The sequence below is a fragment of the Crocodylus porosus genome, unplaced genomic scaffold (genome assembly GCF_001723895.1).
Source record: "Crocodylus porosus isolate Cpor-Errol unplaced genomic scaffold, CroPor_comp1, whole genome shotgun sequence".
NCBI classification, from domain to species: domain Eukaryota; kingdom Metazoa; phylum Chordata; order Crocodylia; family Crocodylidae; genus Crocodylus; species Crocodylus porosus.
The window spans coordinates 13,556,197-13,583,615 of NW_017728947.1; the positions used below are offsets into that span (position 1 = coordinate 13,556,197).

At 41.7% G+C, this 27,419-nt stretch overlaps 1 protein-coding gene across 2 annotated transcripts in view; it reads right to left on the reverse strand.

Moving 5' to 3' along the window:
* The window catches only part of TRIM66 (tripartite motif containing 66), an 84,345-nt gene that overhangs the window by 8,223 nt on the left and 48,703 nt on the right, over nt 1-27,419 (reverse strand). For both annotated transcript variants that reach the window (XM_019552065.1, XM_019552064.1), the window contains 6 exons: nt 10,261-10,533; nt 9,787-10,012; nt 7,184-7,244; nt 4,971-5,145; nt 3,025-3,332; nt 966-1,089 (listed from right to left, as the gene is read on the reverse strand). In XM_019552065.1, the coding sequence (XP_019407610.1) occupies nt 966-1,089; nt 3,025-3,332; nt 4,971-5,145; nt 7,184-7,244; nt 9,787-10,012; nt 10,261-10,533 (1,167 nt within the window). The remainder of the gene's footprint in view (nt 1-965; nt 1,090-3,024; nt 3,333-4,970; nt 5,146-7,183; nt 7,245-9,786; nt 10,013-10,260; nt 10,534-27,419) is intronic.

The following is a 27,419-nucleotide window of genomic DNA, read 5'->3' on the forward strand; positions in this document are numbered from 1 at the left end:
GGCTACTGAGACCAACAGTTATTGTCTGGCTCAAGTCACTAAATGCGTTGCCATAATCTTCAAGCTGATCAACGGCCTACGTGAAAGGAATCAAGGATTTCAATAGGTGTCCACATCACAAAAACGGAGGCATAGTGAGCCCAGGAGTGGGATATACCGACTACTGTAGATGAAGAGGGGAGGGGAGGCATGGGTAAGGAGAAGGGAAGTCTTACCTGCCTGGGCTACTGATGCTCTGTTGCTGTTGAAGCAGCAGCAGCTGTGGCGGCGGCAGCCCCATGGCTGGGCTCCCTGGTAGCCCACCCTGGTGCTTCATTTCCTCCCCCCACCCATACCCACGTACTGGGTGCAGAGCTGAACCTGGCAAAGGAGGTGAACCAGTAGAGGAGGAAGCACCATGCCATTTGCCCCACATGCCTCTCCCCCTTACCCCATTCCTACATGCACTGCTGGATGCAACACTGCACTGCCAAGCTGCTATGCCCTGACAGGGGCAGCACAAAGGAAAGACTCCCAGAGAGGTGATTCTCGTGCCCCCTCATAGTCAGCATCTGGGGCTGATGCCCTGCAAGTCCTGCCTTATACTATATAAAAATACCATCACAGGTGGCCTAAGCAGAGGTGTGAATGAAGGGAGGTATTCTCATTACAGAAGTTTAGGACAGATGAGCTAGGTGCAATGAGGAACCTTCCTCTGTTGTTGGCTTTGCTTTTTCTGCTTGATAGAAAAAGGAACTGACTTTCCAGTTCTGACCATCTCAGCAACATTGCCTTCATCATAAAATTAAACGGGACTTTTTAGAAAGCCAAGAAAAGTGTAATGGGTGATTTAAATTGTACTTGGACCCCAACTTTCTGAAAAACTCTAGTAGTCATCATGCAAGACATCAAAATGCTCATGAGTCTCTACTGCAAAGGCATACTCTGATATTAAATGCTCTTTGTCTAACTACATTTGTACCCACCTTCTGATCACAGTCATCCAGGCCATGCAGTGCTTTGTTAATGTGCCTGCAGCGTGTGTTTTCACAGTCATACTCCACCTCTGGTTTCAATGGATTACAGCAGAGTGTGCACACCCATTCTCCCCTGCAGCACAATATTAGCAAAGTTTCCGATGAGATTTTTTCCAAGGTATTTCTGAACTGAAAAAGCAAGTGGTGCCTAATGGGTTTGTATTTGTGTAATTTATAACTTACCTTCTCTATTTTTGTCTAGTGTTCATATTACAGTGCAACTTAATCATTAGGCTCATTGTGCTAGATGCTACCCAGACTGAAAACCTCTCTCCAAAAGCTTTAGTATGGATTCATAATTCTAAGCATCTACTAATAAAATTCAATCTGATTTAAGATAGATACCATTTCAGATAGTTTGTTAACTTGACTCTGGATGGAATAGAGGAACAGGAAATAGAACTAAAAGTATGTGTTAATGCACGCCAGCAACATGACCAACTAAATGGCTTCAAGTACTCCTTTTTTAATATTACAAAATACGAAAAGCAGCCAATGAGATAAACACCAGTGGTCCCAGCTGAGTCCCTAGTTAGCCACTATCATTATTTCTCACCCTTTGTTCTACACTGATGAGAACACTTGGCAGTCCAACTGAACCAGCAGGAATTACTTTAAGCCCTTACTGGTAATAGAGGAAAATATTCACCACACAGAATGGATACATTGGATACGCATAAAGATACTCATAACATTAATTATAGAAGCTTAAAGCTACATAAAGCTACAGAAGATTCTCCAAACCAAACGGATCCTAGTAAGAAAAACTATTTGTTAAATAGGTAGATATACGAATTGGCAAACAACTCAGTGTTATTTTACTGCATTTTTGCCAAAGTATATACATGCCCCCTACCCCCAATTCAATGCAAGTGTGCAGGAAAGTGTTAGCACATCCCTTTTGCAGCAGTTGCCAATCCCACACTGACAAAGACAACTTTAGGAGGGCCAGGGTTTGAATAGCTAGAAAGAGACAAGACAAGACAAGAACATTACAGCCAGAAGAAGAGTTATTTAGTTAAAGCAACTAAATGACTTCAACAGAAACAAATCTGGCCTAGTAAACATACATTTTACATGCTATTTTGAAAACAGAGCATAATAATAATTTAGTAATTTCTAGGGGTGGGAAATAAAATAATAAAAAACAAACTTGCTGCCTTGTGAGGACAAAGACCATGTAAGCCTTATATCCCATATTGAAAGGGACTTGAGAGGCAAAGTTAATTGTGCTTCACAGAAACAAGGGTTCCTGACTTCTTTTATAAAATATTTATGTTAGAAATGTAGAATCTCAAAACAGAATTTACAGACTTCATTTACTCAACATCCCGTTCTAAATTTCCCGATTGAAAAATAACCCAGTGCTCCCTAGTTCGAATCTCGGTCACACATCAGGTCCTACCATTAGGCCTTGGCAAGTTGACAGATTAGAGAGAAGTCCAGGGAGTAATGTAGTAACTTTCAAAAAATGGCCAAAGTGTGCTAAGCTTCCTCAGCAAATTTCAGGTTATCCATGTGTATAGAAAGCCAAGCTGCCTACTTGCTTTGGTATATGGAGACGGGATGAACATTTTTCCCTAAAGAAACTGAGAAAATGCTCTGTGAAATGAAGCACCCTGATTTTTCTGGTCCTTACACTATTTTCTAATCTTTTGATGGAGCTGTCTGAACCTTGCCAGAGATTTCATGCACTATGTAAAGTTTTATTTGCCTCCAGCACCTTGCACTGATGCTTATCAAATTCAGGTCTGCCCCTCCTTTGTAGTACTGGCTGGGTGGCCAGAGGAGCACACATGACTGAAAACTGATCTTGTTAAAAATTAGAGTGGCTCCTACTTTGGAAGAGCTTGTGGAAATCCTGTTGCCCTCTGTGAGATTGGCAAAGCAAAAAAAGACCAACAAAAGTTAAGAGAGACTCAGTGAAAGAGTATAACACTACCACATACAGTCCTCAGACAGCAGGCCAAGGCTCAGGGTTGCTTTAAGGATGCATTTATGTACTCACACTGGAAAGCTGAGCAGGGCTGGAACATGACATGACAGATGGAAGACCTTGGGACAGTGGTCGCAACACAACAGTTCTCCTCCATTCAGACAGACAGCACAGAAATCCTCATTCTCAATTGGACTGATTTCCTGAGGAAGTGGAGGTTTTCTTGTACTAGGAATGCCATTGTTAAGCTTATGATCAACAGGAAAGATATCTACAAAAGGAGATGGTACTTGTCCTGATGGGGGATTGATGGGGATTTTCCTATTTTCTGAGCCTCCCAGTTTGGGAATCTTTCCTTCAGATGGGTTATCTTGATTGACCTTGAAGGAAGAGAAACCCAGAATCACAGAATCATCATTTCCACATCCAAGCCCCTACATGTAAAATAGGTGCATCTTAAGTGGACTCTTGGATAGGCCACTAGATTTGGACTCTGGAGTCCCTATTTCCATTGGCCTGATGGGCAACTTGGGACCAGGCACTGCCTTTCTGTGCCTCAGTTGCCCCAGCTATAAGGAGGAGGTAGTGCTAACCCCATGCCATACATCCCATGTATTTTCTTGTTTAGATGGCAGTTATATTTCATGTCACATCCATAGTGAAGCAAGTTATAAGCAAATACATTCTTGATCTCAGCAGTCCAAAAAAAAGCTCTGTTCTGCTTTTCCCATCCCACACTGTCATGTTATGACTAGAGCTATGTTGAGATGATGGAAGTTTTACACTACTGGGATGCCTCCAACATTAAAGAAGGAGCAGGGAGGAATACCACACAAATGTAGGTTATGTCTGCATTGTTATAGCAGGAAGCTCAGCCCTGCTGCTTAAGTAATAAACCCCGCCCTGGCATATTCACCCTGGGAATGAGGTAATGAGGACAGACTAGGCATGCCCTAAACCACCAGTTCTTCAGCCAAGCAGAAATCTAGTACCAGGGCATCCCTAGGACCTTGTTCCTGGAGTTGATGAAAGATGGCCTGTCACCATGGAGCATAGCTAACACCATAGCTAACAAATAGCTAATGTGTTAACTATCAGGGGTGTGTGAAGTAGGCCCTATTCAATTCGGATTCAAATCAGGGACAGTGATTCAATTTGTTGATTTGATTCAGCCAAATCTGAATCTGAAGGTTCGATACTGGTTTGGAGAATCAGCGATCTGGCCATAGACACAACTTTAAAAGTTTTTTCTACATGCCTCAAGGTACCAGTGCAGCTCGTGAACACTGCAATGCTGGGGTGGATGAATAATCCCACAGGAGTGTGGGGGGCCCCTCCACTTCCGGATTCACCAGGGAGCATGATGGGCCCTCCTTGTGCCCTCCCGGTTCAGCAATCAGCCGCGGGGGGACTCCAGGTGCCCTCCCAGATCCAGGAGGCACCAGTCACTGAGCTGGGGGGGGAGGGCGGGGGCAAGTCCCCTAGCACACTCTCTGGCAGACCCAGAAGTGAACCTGAAGTGCTTCTGGACCACTTCTGGGTCTGCTGCTGAGCATGCTGGGGAGCTCCTCACACTTCTGTAGTGCGATGCACCCCAGTATCGCACTACTCATGAGCCCCTGCTACCTAGAGGTATGTAGAAAAAACTTTTAAAGCTGTGCCTGTGTCTGAATCTCCAAATCTTTCCGAATCAATTTGAAGGGTTCTGATTCGATTCGGAAAGATTAAAAGGCTCTCTGATTCGATTTGGATTCAGAGATTCACCGCCGAATTGGACCAAATCGCCACTGAATTGAACTGAGGACTAAAGCTTTGCACAGCCCTATTAACTATCTGTCTCAGGGTTTTATACTCCCACCCATTGCCATTGTGGTTCAGAGAATGTCAGGAGAGTAAAATTCATCAGCAGGTCTACGTGAATCATACAAAAGCCTAGCATCATCTGTAACCATATATACAATGAGTTGGGGACAGAGAAAGCAAGCAAGCAAGCAAACCATGATGCAAGCTCAACTTACTTTTATTGCCATACTGGAAGACTGGGTACCACATTCAACTATGAGAAGAAAAGTTCCATCTTGCTCACTCTTCTGTGGCTGCAGTTTGAACACTGGAAGCTCCCCAGATTCTGACATACAAATTTTCAGACGTTCCAGTCGCACATAGGGGATCTTCAACTCCTTAGCGTAAGCACTGAAATCAAAATGGTGGGTGGTAAGAGTTACTGGTATTAAATGGAATCATCTTCTCTTAATTTCAACTTTTTTCTTATATTACTACATTTGTTTCCTTTCTTAAAAGCCCTGATCCAGTAAGCATTAAGTACACTTACAATTGCAGTCAATGGGATTTAAGCATCTATTTGAGGGCTTTGCTAAACAGAAATGGGAATCCTTTTCTTTAAAATAGAAATACATCTTTAAATTCTTTGATGGATGAGGGCTTAAATCTCTGCCTAATCCTTGCCCTCCTATCTTTGTGCTGTGACTACAGAAAGCCAGCTATGTTTGACACTAGCATCAAGAAAAATTACACTTAATCTAATTGAAAAAAATTAAGAAAACAATATTTAGAAGTAAAATTATATATATTAATGGTAATATAATTTAGTGGTCTGTACTCCTCATTTTGCCATATATTTCTGGTCTGTTCAGTACTTTTAAACATATAACTTGGATTAATTAACTTTTTAATATGATCTTTTAGTCTGTTAATATTGATATAGGTTGTATGACCATAAGCATATGAATACAACATTGCTTTGAAAACGTAGTTCTCCAAGTCTGAGAGGACACTTTTAAAATGCATTCTCTATACTCTAAAATGGGTTAAACCCTTCAATTCATTTCAATAAATACAATCCCCATTATAACCAATAAATAGCCAGAAGGACATAGGGATCTTTAGCTACCATATAAAAATGGCTTCTTTTTTAACAGAATTATGTTTTACATCAGATAAAAACAACAGATGATAACTGGTTATAAGTAACTTAGGTAAAATGAGGATTGACTTCAAGAAGGATCAGGATGCATCTTTGTTATTTCTGGTAAAGTGATAATTTATCTTCACTGGCATGTAATCTTTTTTAAATCACCCAGTCCACTCTGAGCCCATACACAGCTGAATCCCCATTACACCCTGCTAGAAATGGAGTATTACAAATATATAGTCTTCTGCAATTAAGGAACACAAAAGAAGAGTTGGGTAGAAAACAGTCTTTCTATACCACATTTTTTTAAAAGATGTCTAACAATTTACCATTCCAGGCTGGAATGACACCGAAACCTTCTGAAGATTTGGGAGCGGGGGTTGGTGCAATAAAATAAGAAAAAGATAATGAGACAGTCCCCATCCCAACTGCTATAGCAATGAGCTGTGGCATTCCAGGCTCAAGTTCATGCTCTGCCTGATTCAGTCCATGGCTCTGAACCTCACCAACGTGCCACATAATCTGTGTCTCCCTTCCCCAACTTCCTCCTCTCCCTGCCTCCCACCTCAGAATAGCCAATACACAATGGTCAAGGCACTCCTGGATGTAGGAAACCCAGGTTCTAGTCCTTAGTCAAAGCCTAGCAATGCAGGGACTTGAACCTGGGACTCCCGAGTCTCATAAGAACAAGCTTGCTCCTCAAGGATTGAGTATTTGTTCACTATTCTATTGTGGCTTTTGTCCACACATCCATCCTGAATTGGAGAAACCTTTCCCAAGAAAAGTTCTGAGGGAACAGATATGTACCTGTGACACTTTTAGCTTTCACCCAATAAACATTTTTCAAAGAAAACCATTTTGCAGACTAATTCCTGAACAGATCTACAAACTAGATATCAATGAATGTTTGTTTTGTTCCAGAGCAGCAAATGATTAAAGAAACACTTTACCACCTATGATTTTTAGTAATGTGTAGGTCCAGATTTTTCAACCGCATGAAAGCTCTGTTGAGCACAGCTTCCAGGATGCCCCTACATATCCTCTGCAGATGGGACTACTGTAAGACCAGTGTCACTGAGACAGCCTTAGAAAATAACAATACAATTTTAAAAGGCCTTGGATATGCCTTGAAGGAACTGTCATCATCGGTAATTTGGTGAGTCTTTAAAATGATCAGTTACAGAACAGATTGTTTCCTTTTTAAAACAACCTGCTGATATCAGTAAACAGGATGCATTCTCTGAACAAACTGATAATACTTCATGTCCAGTACTTCTGAGTGGAAAGTGATTCTACTACCTGATGTTCTGATTATTCTTCACATCCATTTCAAAATGTTCCTGTTCACAATTACTGAAATCTGTAACAGAAGGTAAGGAAATTAATAAAATATACATAATATCAGAGTAAAATTAAAGACAGAGGGGTATATCAATATTAATATATTTTTTACTTTTTAACAGTATAGCATATGTGAATAATAGAACAATTTCATATGTATATACCATTTGCTATTCTAGAATGATGTCTGTTGTCTCTCTCAGCTTTAGACCAATTCTGTCCTAAGACTGAGGAACCCTTCCCAACAAAAGTAACTGATCAGAGCATCTGTACAAATACAGGCATGCTGTATTCTTGTTTATATGTGAAAATATGATTTAAATAGTGTAGTACATGTATAAATTTGTAAATATGGGGCTATGTTGAACCGGCATTGACCTTAAATATGAACAGGATCGGGCCCATTATGAACATGTTCTACTTTTGGCATGGACTTGTTTGAGAATTACAATGTTAACAAGAAAATAAACTGAATATCATCGTTTTAAAGGCTCAGGAAGGAAGCACTAGGAAAACCTGTCCTATTAAGCTAACAAAGATTTGAAATGAGACCAAAATAAAAGGTGGCTGAAAAAACGTACTTAAAAAGCAATTATCACTGTTCATTGTCCAAATGGGATGACATATTAAATGGAGTCCTAAGCAGGTTCTGTACTGAGACCAGTGCTATTCAATATGTTCACTGATAACTTGAATGTGTACCACTTCAACGGTTTCAAATGACCTTAAGCTAGGAGGTACTGAATTCTTTTGGGAGACTTAGAATTCAAAATGATGTTGCTAAATTAGTCAAGCGATCCAAAATCCAAATAAAATTTCAGATGTGAACAGTATCACACTTAAGAAGGAAAAATTAGATTCATAAATACAAAAGGAAGAATACCTTGTGGGCAGAAATAGTGCACAAACTTATCTGGAAAGTTATAGTAGACCATAAAATAAATTAAGTCAACTGCTGCTGCAGAAAACACACAAGCAAATGTTATATTGGTAACTATTAACAGGCAGTTCACATATAAGATATAGACGATAATTATTCTACTTTCTGTGGCATTGTTTACACCTCAGTTGGAGCACAGTGTGCTGTTTTGAGGGCCTCACAGTTCATAGACACCTTGTAGACAAATTAGAGAGAGTCTAGAGAAGAGTAATAAGAGTGAAAAGAGGTTTTGAAGACAATGACATGAAAAAAGTTGCAGGAACAGGGTTTGCTTAGTCTGATAAAAAGAAGATTGATAGAGGGAGCATGATAAGTGTCTTCAAACGTGAAAAGCTGTTATGAAAAAGACAATCATTAAATCATTCTTTAGGTCCACTACGACAGGGCAATAAACTATCAGCTTTTATAGCAAGGTAGTAAGATAGCCAAACAATTAAATGGGTCACATAAGGAATTTGTGAAAGCTCTGTCAGTGAAGATTTTTAAGAAAAGGGTAGACAAATATAGGTATGGTCTAGATATATATTTAATCTTGCCTCAGAGCAGGGAGATGAAGTAGAAAACCTCTTGAGATTCTTGAAAACCTACAGTGGAGATCAGTGCTTCAGGTGGAGCAATCTGCTAGTGGATGGAGCATACTGTGTGCACAGAACAGCCCTGGAGAGACTTAGCTTGCCTGAAGCACAGTCTCTTCAGTGCTCCTTTCACAGAGCTGCCAATTCTTGCTGCCCATACAAAGCCCTTTGGTATAATTGTCACAATATGGCTCAATACACTTAAGGGAAGGCAAATACATTCTCTTGTATCATTGAGCTGGTCCCTTCTTTATACTCATTACAATTCTCTGACTATAAATATACTGCAGAGATAGCAATATTAATTCATCCATTATACAGGAAAGCAGCCAAATATCAGCATAAGTCACAGAGGAATAGCTTCTTCCTGCAATCCTGTGCAAATAGTCCCATTGACTTTTAGGGTCTGCAGGATTGAAGCGTTACAGTGTAGCACAGGCATGTTGGCAACCTGCCTGTAAAGAGAGTTAAACAAGGTCTAATTCTCCATTATGAAAAGAAGTAGCAAGCCTTGGCTGAAGGGACTTGTTCTGAAGCAGACTGAGCCAAGACAAAGCACATACTGTGCGATATATTAACCTGAGCAATATGTGCTGTGTTACTGAATCTCATGCGTTAGACTTAGCAGAATTCACGTTACATTTTGGAAGACATTTTTAAAAATTGCATTTGGACTCTTTAAATCAGCTCTTCAACAGCTGAAGCTGCAGATCTCATTAACAGTAGATCTGCTAACAAAATTAATACTCCAGGTACTTCACATCATTATCCCACTTGCGAACTCTCCATCGTACTCAATTCACGGATAAGGCAGTTAGCAATTAAAACGTATACAATTTCTGTGCTTTTCTCAACAAAATAGATCAAACATTATCCTTCCACAGGACTAGGTGTGATATTTTAAACAATGCTATAGCATGCAGTACAATAAGTTGAATAGCATACATTTAGGAATAAAAGTAACCACATTGTATTTCAAGGCCTGCAACAAATGGTGATTTAAAAAGCAATAGCATCAACAAAGAAGATCAAGAAAAACCTGGTACCTTTTTCATTGCTAAGTTGTTTTACACTGGCTGATAGCAGGCAAGGAGTATTGTTGATTGGTGTAGAAGGAGAGGCACACTGTTGAGATTTCTTGACTGAAAGATTAATAGGCTCTTCTAACATATTTTGCATAGGGAGAGCTAATTCATTAATTGTACTGGGACTGGTAGTGGCTGAGTCATTACCAAGGGGGTCACTAGTTGTACTGAAATCTTCATTTTCCAGCTGGAAGAAAAAGAAAAAAAAGGAATCAACTTCTGCTATTTACTTCCTTAATTTCCACACCAAAAAAAAATTAAGAGAACAACTAAATATTATTAGTAATTATCATAACAATATTTATTATTATTATTATTATTATTAATACAGTTATTAACATAGCAACCTTCAAGCTACTGGCTGTAACAACAATGTTATCAATTAAGGTACATTTTGTTAACAGTAAAGTAGTTAGACATGTTTGCAATTCTTACCTTGCACTTAGCATTCCCCAGGATCACATCACCTGTTGCTAGGTTATTAGTAGTCCCAGGGCTTAGATCATTTATAGCTCTGTCTGATGCCAAATTGTAGCCAGGCACAGATTCTGGTCGAATATCAGAGGCATGAGGCATGCTTTGGGATTGGCCGAATGTTACTGCAGATACACCTTGCATCTGTGGATCAGCTGACTTAGTTAACCTTGTTGAAGATAGTTCCATTTCTAAAGTGTTGGAAAAGCCCACAATGCTTAGGGAAGCTGAACGCTGGAAAAAAAAAACCCCAACAATAAATTAATCAGCTTTTAAAACAGTAAGATGCTGCTGTTATTTCTAGAGTGCATGAGGTAACTGCATCTCATTATACCTAACAAAGCAGCCATGTCACAACTGCTGCAAAGTTACTGCTGTAATCTCAGATCATCAGCCAAAGGGCTTTACAAATTCCAAAAGGCAACATCTGGGGGGTGGGAAAAAAACAAACAAAAAACAAAAAACAGATTCTTGAGTCTCTCTTTCTCTCTCAATCTCTCTCTCTCCTTGGACTTTTTTTTCTTTGGATCACTGTAAGGGATCGTGATTTTTGCTTCTACAGTGAATGAGAAATCTCAGTATATGGAATATTGGACTAAATCCATCCCTAGTATGAATCTATTGACTTCAATAAAATTACACTAGGGATAGTGTTTGAGTGATGTTGTAGCTTGGATAAGCTTTCAAATGCAGTGCTTTCTTCATAATGTAAGATTCAGACCTAACACAAGTGCACACAACTCGAGTGACTTCAACTATTTCAAGGAATGAGTTTCATCAGTTAAGCTTAAGGGGTATTGCTTTTTACAGTGTTATGATGTAAACACATGTTAAAGACACCAAGCAGAAGAAAAGATATATCTCCAGTTATAAAAGAAAGGGTGCGTATCATGGCAGAGGGAGGCGTGAGGGGAAGAATTGCCTGTCCAAGCAAGACTCTGAAAGAATAATTCTAATGAAATGCATCTGCTGTTGCTTCATGCTCTCAAGACATTTCACTGTCAGAAACAGAGAGATAATAATATGCAAAGCAAAGCAAATCCACCCATCTATATGACTTCTCTAAGCTGTCTTACAGCACTGTGTATGTAACAGTACTTAAATCATGACTCTTCTTCTCTAGTCCATATCAAGTGCCTAAATTGCATTAAAAAGTATGCAGATCTGTACCCTTTGAATGTGGGGTTCTCCATTCACTTTCCCACAGCTTGTTCACGTTCATTGCACTTGATAATTTCACTGAATAAATCCTTTTCATTTGACTACAATATTGTAAGTTATGCTTGTATTAATATAGACTGATAAGGAGAGACATTTGTTGATTACATATGAATTCAATTTTAATTTCATTCTTGTACTGATTTTTTTTTAAACTGGTATGCATTCATTATAGCTTCTGCCTTGAAAGAAAATCTGAGACAGGAGCTACAGCTAAGTTTTAATCAGTATTTTTATTAACTATTATTAGTTCATTTGGGATTGTGATAACTTGTTCCAAGGCTATAAGGCAACCATGAAGTAGAGTAAAAAGAATGGTAGCCTAGACCATATTCTCTGTAATACTTGTGCAGATCCCTGGTAATGTAAATTAAGTTAGAAGGATTACTATCGACTTCCATCCCATACCAGTTCTAGGAAGAGTTTGGCTTGCTGTTGTGAAAGATATCTGCAAATGCAGTGTAATTTCTTTCTCATTTTTTTGCAATTGACTCCATAGTGGGAGCTCTTCCCAAGGACTGACTACAGAATTGAATCATATCCTCATTAAAATGAGACAGGAAAAACTATGTTTAAGACAAAAGGAACCAGATAGTCCCCAGCATTCCAGTATGCTTGCACCAGTTTGCTGGCATAAATTCCACCAGAGCTGGCTTATCCAGCCCCAGGATGATTTCCCACAACATAAAGGGAAGATAAGGGGATGCAGGCTCACCAGACCAGCCTCTGTGCCTCCCTCCCCATTTGTAGCTGGTGCAGGGAGTACGCTTTGGCAAAGGAAAGTGTCTGGATTGTCCCTGCAGCTCAGCTGTCTGTGGTTAACTACCTCCTGGCACCAGTAGCAGAGTCCTCAGGCTACTCTTATTTACATCTGAGGACTAGAGTGGAACAATTCCAGGATTGAGAGAATGCAGTTGTGCCCTATAGCCCCTTCTTGTATGCACTTTTCTGACTGGCATTGGGCATTCCTGAAACAAATTCCAGGATTGCTCGTAGATCTCTTAAATTTAAGCCATCTGAATAATTACAGCACAAGAGCCTGGCAGCCACATCAATCTCCTAAAGCAGGAGGTAAAAATCAGAAGTGTAAATTTCTGATACCAAATGAGTTGATATCTCAGCTCCTGCATGTACAACAACAAACATGGCAAAAAGCACTTTAAAAAAAAAAAGCAGTGATTGGTTTTGCAATTATTTTCCCATTATGTGCTACCTCCCTCTTTGTCATATGGGGTTTCCATAAATCCAATAACCCACGTTGCCTATAACAATTATAGAACAGCAAACCCATCTTAGCATCTCACCTTCAACTGGCCTCCACAAAAAAGTGTACCATGATAAGAGAGCTCAAAGCCATTTCTAAAAATTTATAAATTAAGTCTCGGTGATTCATTTGGCCAATTTTCAGATATGTGAATCCCACTGAAATCCATGGAACAGGGGCTGTGCTGCATTGAGAATGGGTAAACTAAGGCACACAGAAGTTAAGTGAGCTGCCCAAAGTTGCACAGCGAGTTGTGAGAACTTGGAGTCTTCACTCCTAGTCTCTTCCTCTAACTTCTTGTAATGCAGTCCCCACAACGTGTTAGGCACATGCATAGAAGATCAGGGCCTAAAGTATTCACAACTATCACCTTCAGACAGGTGAAACTCCATAGAACCATATGCTTGTGTCTTTTTTTACTCTTTCAATTGCTGTGGGATTCTAACGGGACCTTTTTAGCTTATATCAATCAACAGGAAACATTATTCTTCCTAAAAAGAATAATGAGGCCATGAGGCTGCTATCTGCCTCTCCCCTGGGGCAAAAGTTAATTTTGTGGTTATTTTAATGATGAGGCAACATTATGATCTTTCAGTACAAAATATTAAAACTTCCAGTTAAGAACAGACATGTTCCATTATGATCCATGGAGCTGCTGTCAAGTGTGAAGTGAACAATTCACTGGGAACAAGGCTCATTAACATCCTATTAATTCACTCCCTAAAATAATCATTTCTTTTGCCATTAGCAAAAATCTCTTTTCCCTTGACAGTTCAGCTAGTGTTTGAAACTGGGATGCCTTCAAAGAATTGATCTCTGTTTTATAAAAGCACTTGTGCTTTTACATTGCACCCTTTGAACAACAACAAGCATTAATTATGCTCTTGGGTAGATTGTGGCTTCTTGTAGGATAATCTTTAGACTTTGACATTTTAATGTAAATCTTACCACACACAAATACATTTGTGTCATTACACATGGAATTCCCATTATCTAATAAATAATTTTGGCCTGATGATCTTAATAATATAATTGCACTATTACAATTTCAATTGCCAAAAAATCCTTTCTGCCATAAATTTCATACCTATGGAAGTGAAAGGAAAGAACAAAGAACATGCAGAGTGCTATTAGAAAATTAAAAAACAACACATTGTGCAGTTTAAATATTTCTTTCATCACTGTTGCATATGAGAAAGGTCCAGTGTAAACATGCACCACTAACACAGAAGAATTCTGAGATACAAATACTTACCTTGAAAGACTGGGATTAGGATTTGTTAGGATTATTTTGGCAAAGTCTCAAGGCTGTTGACACTGTCACTTATAAAGAAGGCTAAAACTAGGAACCACCAATTCTCTTTGCTAGAATGGAAATAACACAGAGCGAATGGTTGTAGACTAATGAACGGCTGGTATTAAGTGGAGCAATCCCCCTGGCAGCTCATTATGCCAGGAGGTTAAACAAATGTACTACTCCAATCCAGTTGTTTAACTCGCCATTCGCAATAGCATTGATAATATAGGCTACATATGCTTCCTATTTGTATTTCCCAATAACAATACAAACTTTCCTTAACATTTTGTCTTAATGAAATGGACCTAGTTTAAAATGGATGCAGAAAATGATTCTAACAGAGCAAGCAGCTTCATGTTTTATTTATCCTTCTTTCCAGGTCAAAGCGATGGGTGTTGTTAAATTAACATATTGAGAAATGTAGCTAATTGTATTAAGCATGAACATATTTGTGCTGTTCATCCAATACTTTGGAAGCAGAAAAGATCTATGTTTCAGATCCTCCTCCCCAAAAAAATCCTCCTCCCAAAAAAACACATGCCAGATTCAAGTATCAAACTATTCCTATCATTTGTAGGAGTGCTGATAGCGTTCTCAGTACTGGACTGACATAAGAGAAAACACAAATCTTCCCCCAAAAACGTGTTCTTAAGAAATGTTAAAATTTTACTGTAGGCAAAAGATCATTGTAGGCAAGCACAGGAACTGTAGTAGAGCAAAGGTAACTAGTAAAGCTTAGGAGAATTGATGCGTTGGGAAATGAAAAAAACATATACTTCCACCTAAATCCAGGTATATCTGATAGAAGAGGAACAGATTCCATTTTGAACTGCCAGGATGCAGGCCTATCACAATTGTAAAAAGAAACCATGAGGCATACTGAGGTGATGAGGAATATTTGATGGGATCCACTAAGTTCAAGTATTTCTGTGATGTCTGGGACAGATATGGAGCTGTTCTGTAATACTTTATCCATACCACATGTTGACCAGGTTACTGGAATATTTACTATATGAATACATTGGGTTAGTTTAAGAAGGTATTGTAAGGAACACAATACAGGAGGAGAAACAGCAGCTCAAAAGAATCTTCCTCCTATAAACACCTGGTCCATGAACACGTGAATTGTAAGATGTAACCCTAAGGGAGGTAAAGTGTCTTCAGAGAGGCTATGAAGAGGAGAGAGGTGCACCTAATCCTGTGAGCATGACAATATCTCACTGTGGTATGTGTAGCTTCCTAGTAAATGAGGTACATGGTACACATGGGCAATGGCAAAACTTATTCCTAGCTCTTCATAGTACCTGCTTAAAAGCTATACCTCTAGCTCATTGTAACTATGAAGGAAAGCAACTCATTCACACTAAACAAGTGTCATGTGCAGTTCAACTGAAATCACAGTTAGGCTTAAAAACACCAAACTTTATAAAATTATCATTTGCTCCAAAATATACTACCAATTCTTTCATATTTGAAAATTAATAATTCATCATAGACTGTAGGAAGGTAGGGCTAGAAGGGACCTCCCAAGGTCAACTAGTCCACCCTTCTGCTTGAGGCAGCATCATCCTTGATTATCCCAGTCAAGTTTCTGTCTAGCCTAGTCTTGAAAACTTCCAAAGATGGAGATTCCATAATTTTCCTAGGTAGCCTGTTAAAATGTTTGACCACCCTCACAGTCAGAAAGTTCCTTCCAATCTCCAGCCTAAATTTCCCCTGCTGCAGCTTGAGGCCATTGTTCCCAGCCTGTCCCCTATGGGCATAGACACAGCCCATCTGCATCCTCTCTGTAATTAGACCCTGTTTCCTCTCTGTAGTTTGAAGACTGTTATCAAAGCCTCCCCTCAGTCTTCTCTTCTCCAGACAAAGTAGTCCTATTTTTTCAGCCTTTCCTCATTAGTCTCATTTTCCAGGCCCTTAATCATGTTTGCTGCTCTGCACTGGACTCTTTCCAAACTATCCACATCCTTCTTGAAGTGTGAGGCCCAAAACTGGACACAGTACTCCAGGTGAGGCTGCAGCAGCACTGAATAGAGCAGAAGGATCACTTCCTTTGGTTTGCAAGTGACACTCCTGTTAATACAACCCAGGATGCTGTTAGCTTTTTTTTTTTTGCAACAGGAATACACTGATCATATTCATCTTATGGCCCACTGTAACCCCCAGGTCCTTCTCTGCAGTACTACAGCCTAGCCAATCATCCCCCAGTCTGTATTTGTACATGCAATAATTCTGTCTCAAGTGCAGGACTTTGCAGTTGTCCTTGTTGAATCTCTTCTCACTGACTGTGGACTATTTCTCCAGTCTATCCAGGTCATTCCAGATCCTAGCTCTACCCTTCAGAGTATCTGCAACTCCACCTAATTTGCTGTTGTCTGCAGATTTGCTAATTGTACACTTGATCCCATTTTCCAAATAATTAATTAATATATTGAATAATATCAGACCCAGGACAGACCCATGGGAAACTCCACTTGATACCTCCTGCCAACTAGACATTGAGCCAGTGCTGACAATCCAATGAACATGATGATCCAAGATATTGTACTCCAAGATGGATACATTTTCATTTAGTCTGTACTTCATTAGTTTGTTAATGAGAATGTCATAAGAGACAGTGTCAAAAACCTTGCTAAAATCACAGTATATCACATCCACTGCTCTTCCCCCATACACAGAGCCTGCCACCTTATCACAGAAGGAAATTAGGTTGGTCAGGCATGATTTGCTTTTAGTGAATCCATGCTGGCTCTTCCTTATCACATTCTTTTTTCCTAGGTGCCTCACAACAGATTCCTACTTCATGATCTCTCAAGGTGTTGAGGTAAGGTTGTAGTTCCCCAGATCCTCCTTCTTTCCTTTCTTAAAAATGGGCACTATGTTTGCCCTTTTCCAGTCATCCAGGATCACATCTGATCTTCAATGATCTGGCTCTGCCAACTTGAAAGCATCTAGCTTCTCTAACCATCCTCTTCTCTAAGCATACTAACCTACTCTTCTTCTGCTCTAGGCAATTAGTCTCCTTTACTGTATACTACACTTGTCATTTGGTTGCTGCCCCTAATTGTGAAGACTGAAGTAAATGGGTATTAAATACTTCAATCTTCTCTGCATCATCAATAACGAGACTGCCTTCTGCATTCTGTAAGGGACCTATGGTTTCTCTGGTCCTCCTTTTACTTTTGACATACCTGTGGAATCTCTTTTCATTACCTTTTATTTCCCTTGCCAACTGCATCTCATATTGTGACTTGGCCTTCCTACTTTTTTCCCTCCACATTCATACACTATTCATATTCTTCCCTAGTACTATGATGAAGTTTCCACTTTTTATAGGATTCCTTTTTGAATTTCAACCCATTAAAGAGATTGCTGTCTAGCCAGGCTGGCTCCTGTTGTACCACCCATTCTTCCATCATATTAAGATAGATTGCTCCTGCACCGTTAAGCGGGCCAAGAGCTCTCCTGGACTCCTTTTCCCATCATATTTACCTATCACAGGATCCTGTCCACCAGTTCCCTGAGTTTGTTAAAGTCTGCTTTTCTTAAGTCCAGACCAGTGTCTTTATCTGCTGCTCTCCTTATTGTCAGTATGCCCTGCCAAAAGTCAGAAGCTAGAAAGCTTTTCCACTAGATCACTAACTCAAATCTAATACACAACAGTAGTGACTGAACGTTAGTTACCCCATCAAACAGCTGTTGAGCAGTTTGTATAAAAGAGCTGGCTGGGCTCAGTCCAGTTTCCAAAAGACAGATGTCCATATCACAAAAATCATTAACAGCCAGTTTGTAATTCAGTGCTTTATAGGTATTCTTATGAGAGAGACATGGGGCATGGATTGAACAAGAATGGGGACAGAACTCCTTTTTCACCCAAGATATTAGTGGCCTCTGGTCCTGGACTGGAGTATATGGATAAGACAGCAAAAATACACTTATGGCTGCTTTGTGGATAGAGGATTTCAGTTTCTAGTGTTGGTTTCCTAAAAGGAGTTTATTCATGCCTAGTACATATCTTGCAGGGAATAATGAGGACTTATATAAAACACACAACACTCTAAGCATGGTTGTGCCCATTCAGACAACCTATATGGACAGTAGTACTCAAACCACAAAATAAAGCTAGTCAGGGGCAGACATGGAAAGTCAACAAGGTTGTCAGAAATGTAATCATCCCAAAAGTAGTGAGAGTGCAAACATTTGAAGCTACACATATAAACTAACTGTACTGTACTTTACAAGCATACACTCAAACAAAACCTGCCATGAACTCTGGGAAAGAGATAGTTTAGCGGTCAATGTTCATGACCTAACATAGCTAGAAACACGTTTTATGCCACTGGAAAGCCAAATTATGGAAGTCCATTGACACTGCAGTCATTTCTTGCCAAACAGATGGCAATATATCAAACTTTAAGATATTTTTAATAGTTTAAAGTCATCTTTAATCTTTCTTTCATAATTTTTCATCAACTTTTAGAGCAAGATGGTTTTGGCAGTGATGGGATAAAAATGGTGCTCAGAAAAAATAAACAAAACTCTAATATAACCTTTTAATTAGAAAATATACAGCAGACAAAAAAAATGCATGATGTTATGGCGTGGTATAATACCTTTATTTGCTCTTGCTTGGTATGATCTGTATAACTTGTTTGTGGTTTTGCCATTTATGAGAAATGTGATTATCCTAAACTAATATTAGCACTGCTTTCATACAGTGCTATTAGCCCATTCTCACACACACAGATGACCATATATAGAGACACAGGCTGCCTATTTGTCAAAAATATTATACTGTACATACATGAGAAATATGTTTCAAAATTACAATGCAGATGTCTAATTACATGAGCAATCATGCTTTGCAAAAAAAAAATTGGGCTATAAATAGAAGCTGTGGAGTAGTCTCATTTTTAACTCTTTCCTATGTGGCACTGCTAAATGTATCACTACACAATTAATTCTGAATTACTGTTGCATTCTTGACCTACACAACTTTGCATCACTCCCTCTTGAAGGGGTGTCAAAGAAATCATGCAATACCCAAAGAAAGCATCTGACTCCAGCAGAATGCTACGAGTAAAGAAGGATATCCCACTATAATGAAATTCGTCAGAATTGGGAACCTCAGTTTAAATATCAAATATCAAGTATTATCTAGAAGCAGGCATACAGGTTGCCTTTCAATTACAAAAAATTAATATTCTCCTCTTGCCTTTCCATTTACTATGTGATCTGACCACAGCAGTTCAGGGTTCTATTTAGTTAAATAAGAGACAATTTTACAATGTCCTTACACAACTTCCATGGAAGGTGAAAGATAATTCTTAATATATCCAGAACAAAAGCAAGTTTTTCCAGGATAGCTACCCATGCCGAAACGCATGAGGCCTATCCTTAAATACAGCTGGAACAGGCAGAAACAGGGATGGGTGATCCCATTCCGGTCTGGGGATTTTCAAAAGACAGGGTCCTTTACATTCATTTCAAAACCAGCAATTAGCAGGGCTTTGAATATGTCATTACTGCCAAACAGCCCACTTATAATACATAAATAAGCACAACAAATTGTACTTGTATGGGTACCACAATCTTAAAGTGATAAAAAAAATAATGCTGGAATGGACCACAGCAGTCATCTAGTCCATCCCCCTGCTCAGGGGATCATCATCCCTATCTAAACCATCTCATCCAAGTGCTGGTCCAACCTGCTTTTATAAACTGCCAGTGATGGAGATTCTACAACCTTTCTAGTTAATCTGTTCTACTTCTCTTAAGACTATTACTCCTTATCTTTGCCTACTCTAGGCACAGAAGATCACCACTCTCTTTATACAGCCCTGTTATCAAATCCCTTGTCTTCTCTTCTTCAGAGTTCCAGTTCTTCCAAACTTTCCTTTCATGACATGTTTTCTAGATCTCTAATCATTTTGATTGCTCTCCTCTGGACACTTCCCAAGTTTCTCACACCTTTCCTGAAGTGTAGTCCTTCACAGGGCCCCACATGAGTCCTGGAACTCAAGTGAATAGAAGAATCATTTCCTGCAACTACCACGCAGCTCTCCTGTTAATACATTCCAGTGTCTTATTGCCTTTCGTGAAACAATAACACATGTAGCTTCATATTCAGCTTGTAGTCCAGGTCCTTTTTTGTTTTCAGCAGCCAGCCATTTCTCAGTTTGGAGCAGCACATTTGATTATTCTGTCCTAAACACCATACTTAGCACTTGTCCATATGGAATTCCATCCTGTTAACATCTTACCATTTCTCTAATTTTTTATGGTCATTTTGAATCCTAATCTTGTTCTCCAAAGCATCTACTACCCAACTCAGCTTGATGTCATTTACTAAGTGTGCACTCAGTTTCATGCTCTAAGTCATTAATGAAGATGTTACACAGTACTGGAACTAAGCAGCCCCATTTAACATCTCCTCCTAGTTAGACACTGAAGTGTTGATTGGCACTTATTGTGCAAGATGATCCAATCAGCTGTGTATTTACATTACAGAAGCTTAATTTAGACGTTCCTTTCCTTGCTTAAAAGAATGTCATGGGAGATAGCATCAAAAAGTTTGCTAAAGTCAATTATGTCTTGGTGAATATCTAGAAGGACTCCTCCAAGCACCATTATTTACAGGTTTCCAGCAACATTCACCATTACAAAGAGATTTCCAGTAGCTTGATCAAGATTGGATCAGAGTGCCAAATCAGAACCAAACAGCTCAAGCTGGTGTACCAAACAACAAAAGAATGCACACTAGAGGTTCAGTAATGCCCCTAGCTCATGCCCCTGTTTTGTGGACAGGAGACTTGTCAGTGCTCCTCATAGTAAACCCATTGTCTTCCATGACCCTATTTTTCTAGAATGGAGCTTTATTTACAAAAGGAAGACTAGAGAGAGGGAAGCTCACACACAGGGCTTCCAGGGTATATTTCAACACATGATGACCCCCAAAGCAGCTTACACTGGACCTCTGGGGAGAATTAGGCAAGGACCTGTTTGGCAGTGGAGCCACAAGTGTCCCTGAAGAAATGGAAGTGAAGTAACTAGAATCTCTGACCCATAAGCAAGGCCCATCATGTTTGTTATTGTTTGGGAGAAATTTGGATATAAGAGGGAGAAACTTCCTGGTGGATTAAGTGCAGAAATAGGGAGGATTTGAGGTTTGGCAAACATCAGTTAGGGATGGAAGTAACATAAGAAGTTTCCGCAACAGCTTGCTCTCCTTACCCCTTCAATTATGTGTGGAGAAAACATTTAAATATCTAACCTAAGAGGGACTTTATCATAGTCTTGCCTTAGCTATTCTAACTGCTGCTACATGGTCACACAATTCTAGGGAGTGGTTGTATAAGTTCAAAGGTGACTTTTCCTAATACACTGTCACAAATCAGCATAAATACATTGTTCATTGATTATGATGTACGAAAACATGGATAAAAATGAAATTATGATTCTGTCTGTGAACTACAGCTCCTGCAGTGGGCAACTTCTGGTAATGCAGAAAGTCACCAGAAGTCAGTTTGATCCTTGCAAGTCTCTTTGCAAGGGAACTGTCCTGGAACAGTTGGGTGATGTTTTGCGGGAGAGGTTCTATCGAGTGTTACCAGTTTCTGCGCACATAAATTACTGAAGCCGTCAATGGCAAAGTCCAAACACTGCGGTTCTTCCCTCTCTTCTGTGTGTTCTGTGGCAGCGGAGAATCTTGGGGGCAGTAGTGTGCATTAGTAATCCGCAGATATCATTTAACTGGTGTTGCTTTTAGCAGCTTATTTTCTTCTGGGTCTTTCTTCTCCGTGTGACATTGCAAATTTGTCACACAGCAGAAAGTCTGGTCAGTCAGCGAGGTGAGGCGGTAAAGAAAACTTTGCTGGTCTACCTTGGTAACTTGAGAGATCCCTCCATTCGTTGGTGTGTTGGGTAGTCACCAGGCTCTTAAAAATCTCCTTTGTATAGACTGAGGGAACCCCACCACTGGCTTGGAATGCCAACTCTTTTTGCCATTCAGGGACTTCGAAAATATTTATGTCCTCAAGGGGTTTCTCAGCCTGAAAAAAAACCAGGGAATCCAGGATGGTAAGAGAGGCTCAGCTTCTCCCTAACTCCAAAAACATACCGTTTACAAGCACTTTGTCTTCCACTGTAAGTTAGTGAACATCTATAAACCTTTAAAACCAGAGAGATGGAATGAACTTACCGTTATGGGTGACCAGCTGTTGTACTGTTAAATAGTCATCTGCAAACAGAGCCAGGCTCAAAAATGAGAAAGGAAGATGTGCCAAATACGATAAAAATGGCAGTGTCTAACCCTGTCACGAAGTAATAATTTGGGAAATTTGTTTGCTACATTTTTAAATAAAGTTGTCTATGGACTCTCTCTCTTCCCAACAACCTCAAGATCTGAAGGCCCAGCCTTCCAATGCAGGGGCCTTAGTTCACATGCATTGCTGCAGAAGGCAAAAAAGTAGATTTTGGAGGATGTTGTCTCAGTCCTACAAAAAAGAGGTACAGATTCCCAGCAACTACAAGGGGTGCACTGATGCAGAGTTTTTGGGCCTCCTTAGAAATTGGCTATTGGCCAATATGATCTGATTTCTGATATGCAGCCCAGCAGGTTGAAGAGCAGTATCTGACTGGTAAGTCTGTTGTGGTGGAAGAGGAGGGGGAAGGGAAGGGAAGGGGTGTGTGACATAGGGAGCAAATTAAGGTCCCTGCAGTGAGGGAGGGAGTGGGGCAGAGGCTGAGGCAGGCGCTGGCCAGCTGGAGCGGCAGGGGACACAGGGCGGGAGGGCGGCTCCCATCGCTATGCACATCCCGGGAAGGCATGTGGGTCACGTTCTCCCTGGATCTGTGTGTGGGATGGGCTGCCTCTGCAGGATCAGGTCAGGGACAGTGCTGGGCTCTTCCTGGTGGAGGCTGGGCTGGGCTGTGCTTGGGGCAGGCAGTGGCAGCACTGGGAGGAGTTGTGGGGGCTACAGTGAATTCTGGGGTGGCAGCTGCCCTCCCCCATAGCTCCCCTCCCAGCACCACCGCCACCTGCCCCAAGAGCAGCCCAGCCCAGGCCCTCCCCTCCACCCACCCCCTGACAGGAAGAGCCTGGTGCAGCCCCAGCCCCAGCTCAGAGACAGCCCCCTGGCCCCATGCCCCCCATGTCCTTCTGGGGTATATACCCCCGCTGGGCAGTGTCTGCCCCAGCCCCTGCCCCAACTCCACTCCCTCTCTCACTGCATCGTCCTTGATCTACCTCCCCACACACCCCTTCCCTTCCCACCACAACAGACTTACCAGCTGGATGCAGCTCTCCAAGCTGCCGTGCTGCATTCCTGGCCCCGTGCATGCCATGGCTGTGTGCATGCACAAGGCATTTATTGGCCACATCAGGCAAAAAAAAGGTGATTTCTGATATAGTTAATTTTCTTTATATTGGTGCCAATCTGAGATTGGACCAATGTATAAGTGCACCTCTAGCAACTACTGCTGCCATGTGAGGAGCAGGAGCAGAGAAACTAAAGAGATCAATGGAAAGAGAGACCATGGAAAGGGAGCAGGACCAAAACTCCAGCAGGACTTGTTTTGAACAGGTCCAAACACCTGAAAGTCCCTATGCAGATTTGTACAGATTCCTAACCGAGCCCCTATGCCCTAATTAGGACCAGTCACCACTGATGATGCTTGTACACCCTAGGTCCCTACCTGTACCCCGGACAGGGTTAGGCAGAGAACGGTTTCCTCTATACTTTTTGTGGCTGAAGCCCCTCTCTAAGTGTTTAATCAGGCACAACATGCAATACAAACTCTTGTCCCTTGAACCTTTCAACTATTCCCTGGGATTATGGACAGCTCTAATAACAGCAAGGACAAACAATCACTAGGGGCGTGCAAAGGGGGCTGTATTCGATTCAGATTCAGCCTGAATCAGGAACAGTGATTTGATTCGTTGATTCGGATCCCTGTCCCTGATTTGATTTGGCTGAATCCAAATCTGAAGATTTGTTGGTGATTCAGAGAATCAGTGATTCAGGCATAGACACGACTTTAAATATTTTTTCTACATACCTCAAGGTACCAGGCAGCTTGTGAATGCTGCAATGGTGGGGTGGATGAAGCATCCCACAGGAGTGGGGGTGGGGGGAAGGAGGGGGCCTGCATGCTCAGCAGTGGACCTGGAAGTGGACTAGAAGTACTTCCAGTCCACTTCCAGGTCCGCCACCAAGAGTGCGGGGGACCACCCCCCTCAGTGATCAGCCATGGAGGGATCCTGGGTACCCCCCCAGACCCAGGAGGCACCAGTCGCCGAGCCAGGGGGAGGAGGGGAGGTTCCCCCACGTGCTCCGTGGCAGACCCAGAAGTGAACCAGAAGTGCTTCTGGTGCACTTCCAGATCTGCTGCCAAGCGCGCTGGGGGCCCCCCCATCCACCTCAGCATCTCAGCATTCACAAGCCGCCTGGTACCTTGAGGTATATAGAAAAAACATTTAAAGCTGTGTCTATGCCCAAATCATCAAATCTCTCTGAATCAATTTGGAGGGTTCTGATTCAATTCAGAGAGATTAAAGGGTCTCCTGATTCGATTTGGATTCGAAGATTCGGCCACTGAATTAGGCTGAACTGAATCAGTAACCAAAGCTCTGCATAGCGCGAACAATCACTTCTCTTCCAAACAAGAGGGGAACACAAGCAACATATAGCACTATCATACAAACTGCCTGCATTTTTATGTTGCAAACTGGAAAACAAAAGTGCAACTTGTTAATATTTTTTAAAAAGCAGACTTCCTTGTAGTTAATAATCAGCTGGTTCAAATGCACATACCTGTGAGGTTTGTAAAGCTTAGTGTTTCTCTAAGCCACTCCTGCTGCCCACTGAATTGTAAGGCTCTGTTAAAAGCCCCTTCCCCAAAATGTTAAAAAACAAACCATAACACATTACAACTGCACTGCATATCCCCAAACTAGAAATCACAGAGAGGTTTATTCAAGCTGATGTTTGCATTTGGGACATAAATCCAACTTTATCCAACAAAGTCCATAATATTTAGCAGGTGTATGACACCCTTTACAGATTAGTAGTCACTTCACCCCAAAAATCTAGACAAAAACAAGAAACAACTTAAATCCCTGTTGCATATCAGTACATACTCTCCAGTTTTCCCAGAGAAAAACAGCACACTCTTTACTAACTGATTACTAATTTTACATTTGCCATATGTGGGATGGATGTGAATACATGATGCCAAAGTTTTCTTTGTTTCTCTTAACCTTAAGTCTGTATTGCTTATGGGAATATCTTTTGGTTCTCTGAATTGGCTAAGAAGTCCATCAAGGTCCACTTCCTGCAAAAATACCTCTAGCTTCACAGACAGTATACATACTGTGCATGTCAGTATTCTAATGATTGTGGAGACTGCGTGATCTTGCCTTCAGCCTGCCTCTCCACAATCCCTCCACAGCTGCACAGCATGTAACTGAATTTCTTTGCAGGCTCATATTACCAGGGCAGCTTCAGCACCACTCTGTTGTTGGCTTTGTCACTGGGAAGGAAAAACATTCCAGCTTGTCCCAGAAGGCAAATACCAGATCTCTTCAGTACCCAAGCATGGTGCACCGTGCCAGTGTTCCTGAACACACAGACTCCTCTGTGGTCCACCAAGGCCTTCAGAGTCAGAGAGCAGTACCCTCAGTTACCGTATTTACTGGTTCCTTCAGGGGGCAGGAGAGCAGGGAAAGTTGTGCAGGTATGTACAAGTGCCTCTCTCCTACCCCCTGCCTTCCCAGGTCCAGCCCTCTTACCTGACACCTGGCCCCTGGCCCCACTGTGCTGAGCTTTGGGGAGCACTTGCCAACAAATGTCTCTATACTCCCTCTGTTACTCACAAGGGCATGGGCAGACAGCAGAGCAGCCCGCAGGTGGTTGCACTCTCAATCAGGTACAACTGCCTGACTGGGAACAGAGCCCAGCTGTTTTCTATAAGAACAGTGCTCTGAGCAGCGGAGCCAGTAGTCTACTGCAAGCAGCTGAGGAGAGAGTATTGCCTGGCTGGAGCTGCTGCTCATAACAGCTCGGAGGTAAGGCCAGGAACTATGGGGATGGCTGGAGGTTCCTGGTCTTGGGGCATGACTTGAAACTACATACACCCTTCTGGGGCTGGATGGTGTGGTGGGGCTGCTGCTGGGGGGGGCAGTCCCCAGGAAATGCCACATTTGTGCCTCCCCAGTGAAGGGTGAGTGTGGGGTGTCAGAAAGCCTCAGTCCCTACTGCCTTGTGGGTTACTCCATGGAGGGGAAAGGCTAGGGGAACACACCCCAAAGATAAAGCAAGGGCCCAGGCTCACAGTAAGTACCAAGGTAGGGCTCAGGTCAGGTGAAGGGATCTGAGGCAGCGCCCAGGCTCACAGCGAGTCCTGAGGTATATGAAGGAGCTGGGTGTGAGGCTCTAGGGGGGTGGGGCCCTGAGTCCATGATGGAGCTGACTGTGAAGCTCCTGGGGGAGGGGGAAGGGAATTAAGGTCCAGCATCAAGCAAGGGATGAGGCCCCAGTGGGGGGGGCCTGAGGGGATCAAGAGGGTCCCAATCTGGGCAGGGAGCCTGTGGAAAAGGGAGGCCAGGAGCCCCAAGTGAGATGGAGAGCTCAGTGTGAGGACACAGGGATTGTAAGCCCAGTATGAGGGTATGGGAGTGAGAGTCCCAGTATGAAGGCACCAGATTATACGCTAGGTGTTAGGCCAAGTAAGTTGCAGCTGGCGTCCATGGCCTAACATCCAGCCTCGAGACATGGGGCACGGAAGGGAAGGTTTGGAGCCGTGTATAGGTTGTTGGCATCAGGGCAAGTAAATGAGCAGCCTTCCACCTTGTTATCACCTTTGATTAAATTAATTTAAAGGCGTGGTAGGTGAGGTAGATGGGTGGTTAACTCGGAGACAATGGGCAGGCCAATAACTCAACTGGCCCCAAGACACCCACTCATTACACATACCCTCCCTACCCTAGCTGTGCCTGCACCCACAGCTTCCCAGGGCTTGCTTACCTCCCCTTGGTCCCAGGGATCACAGCCTGAGACTGCCTCCCTTGAGGAAGAGTTCCTAAGCATCCATGCCACCTTCACTTTTCCCAAAACCCCCATTCCTAGCTACAGTACACATGCAGCCTCCAGCCACTGGGGAGCTGTGCTGGAGCCAGACATCTGTAAACCATAATTGCACCACTGTTGCTGCTTTTCCCTACTGACCCTCTTGGATGCAAGAGTGAAGTGTCTCCACTTTTAATCCAGAAAAAAGTATGCCCCAGATATCAAAAGTTTGGGAAACAATGCCATTATTAGAAAGCCAGCTATGATGATAGGC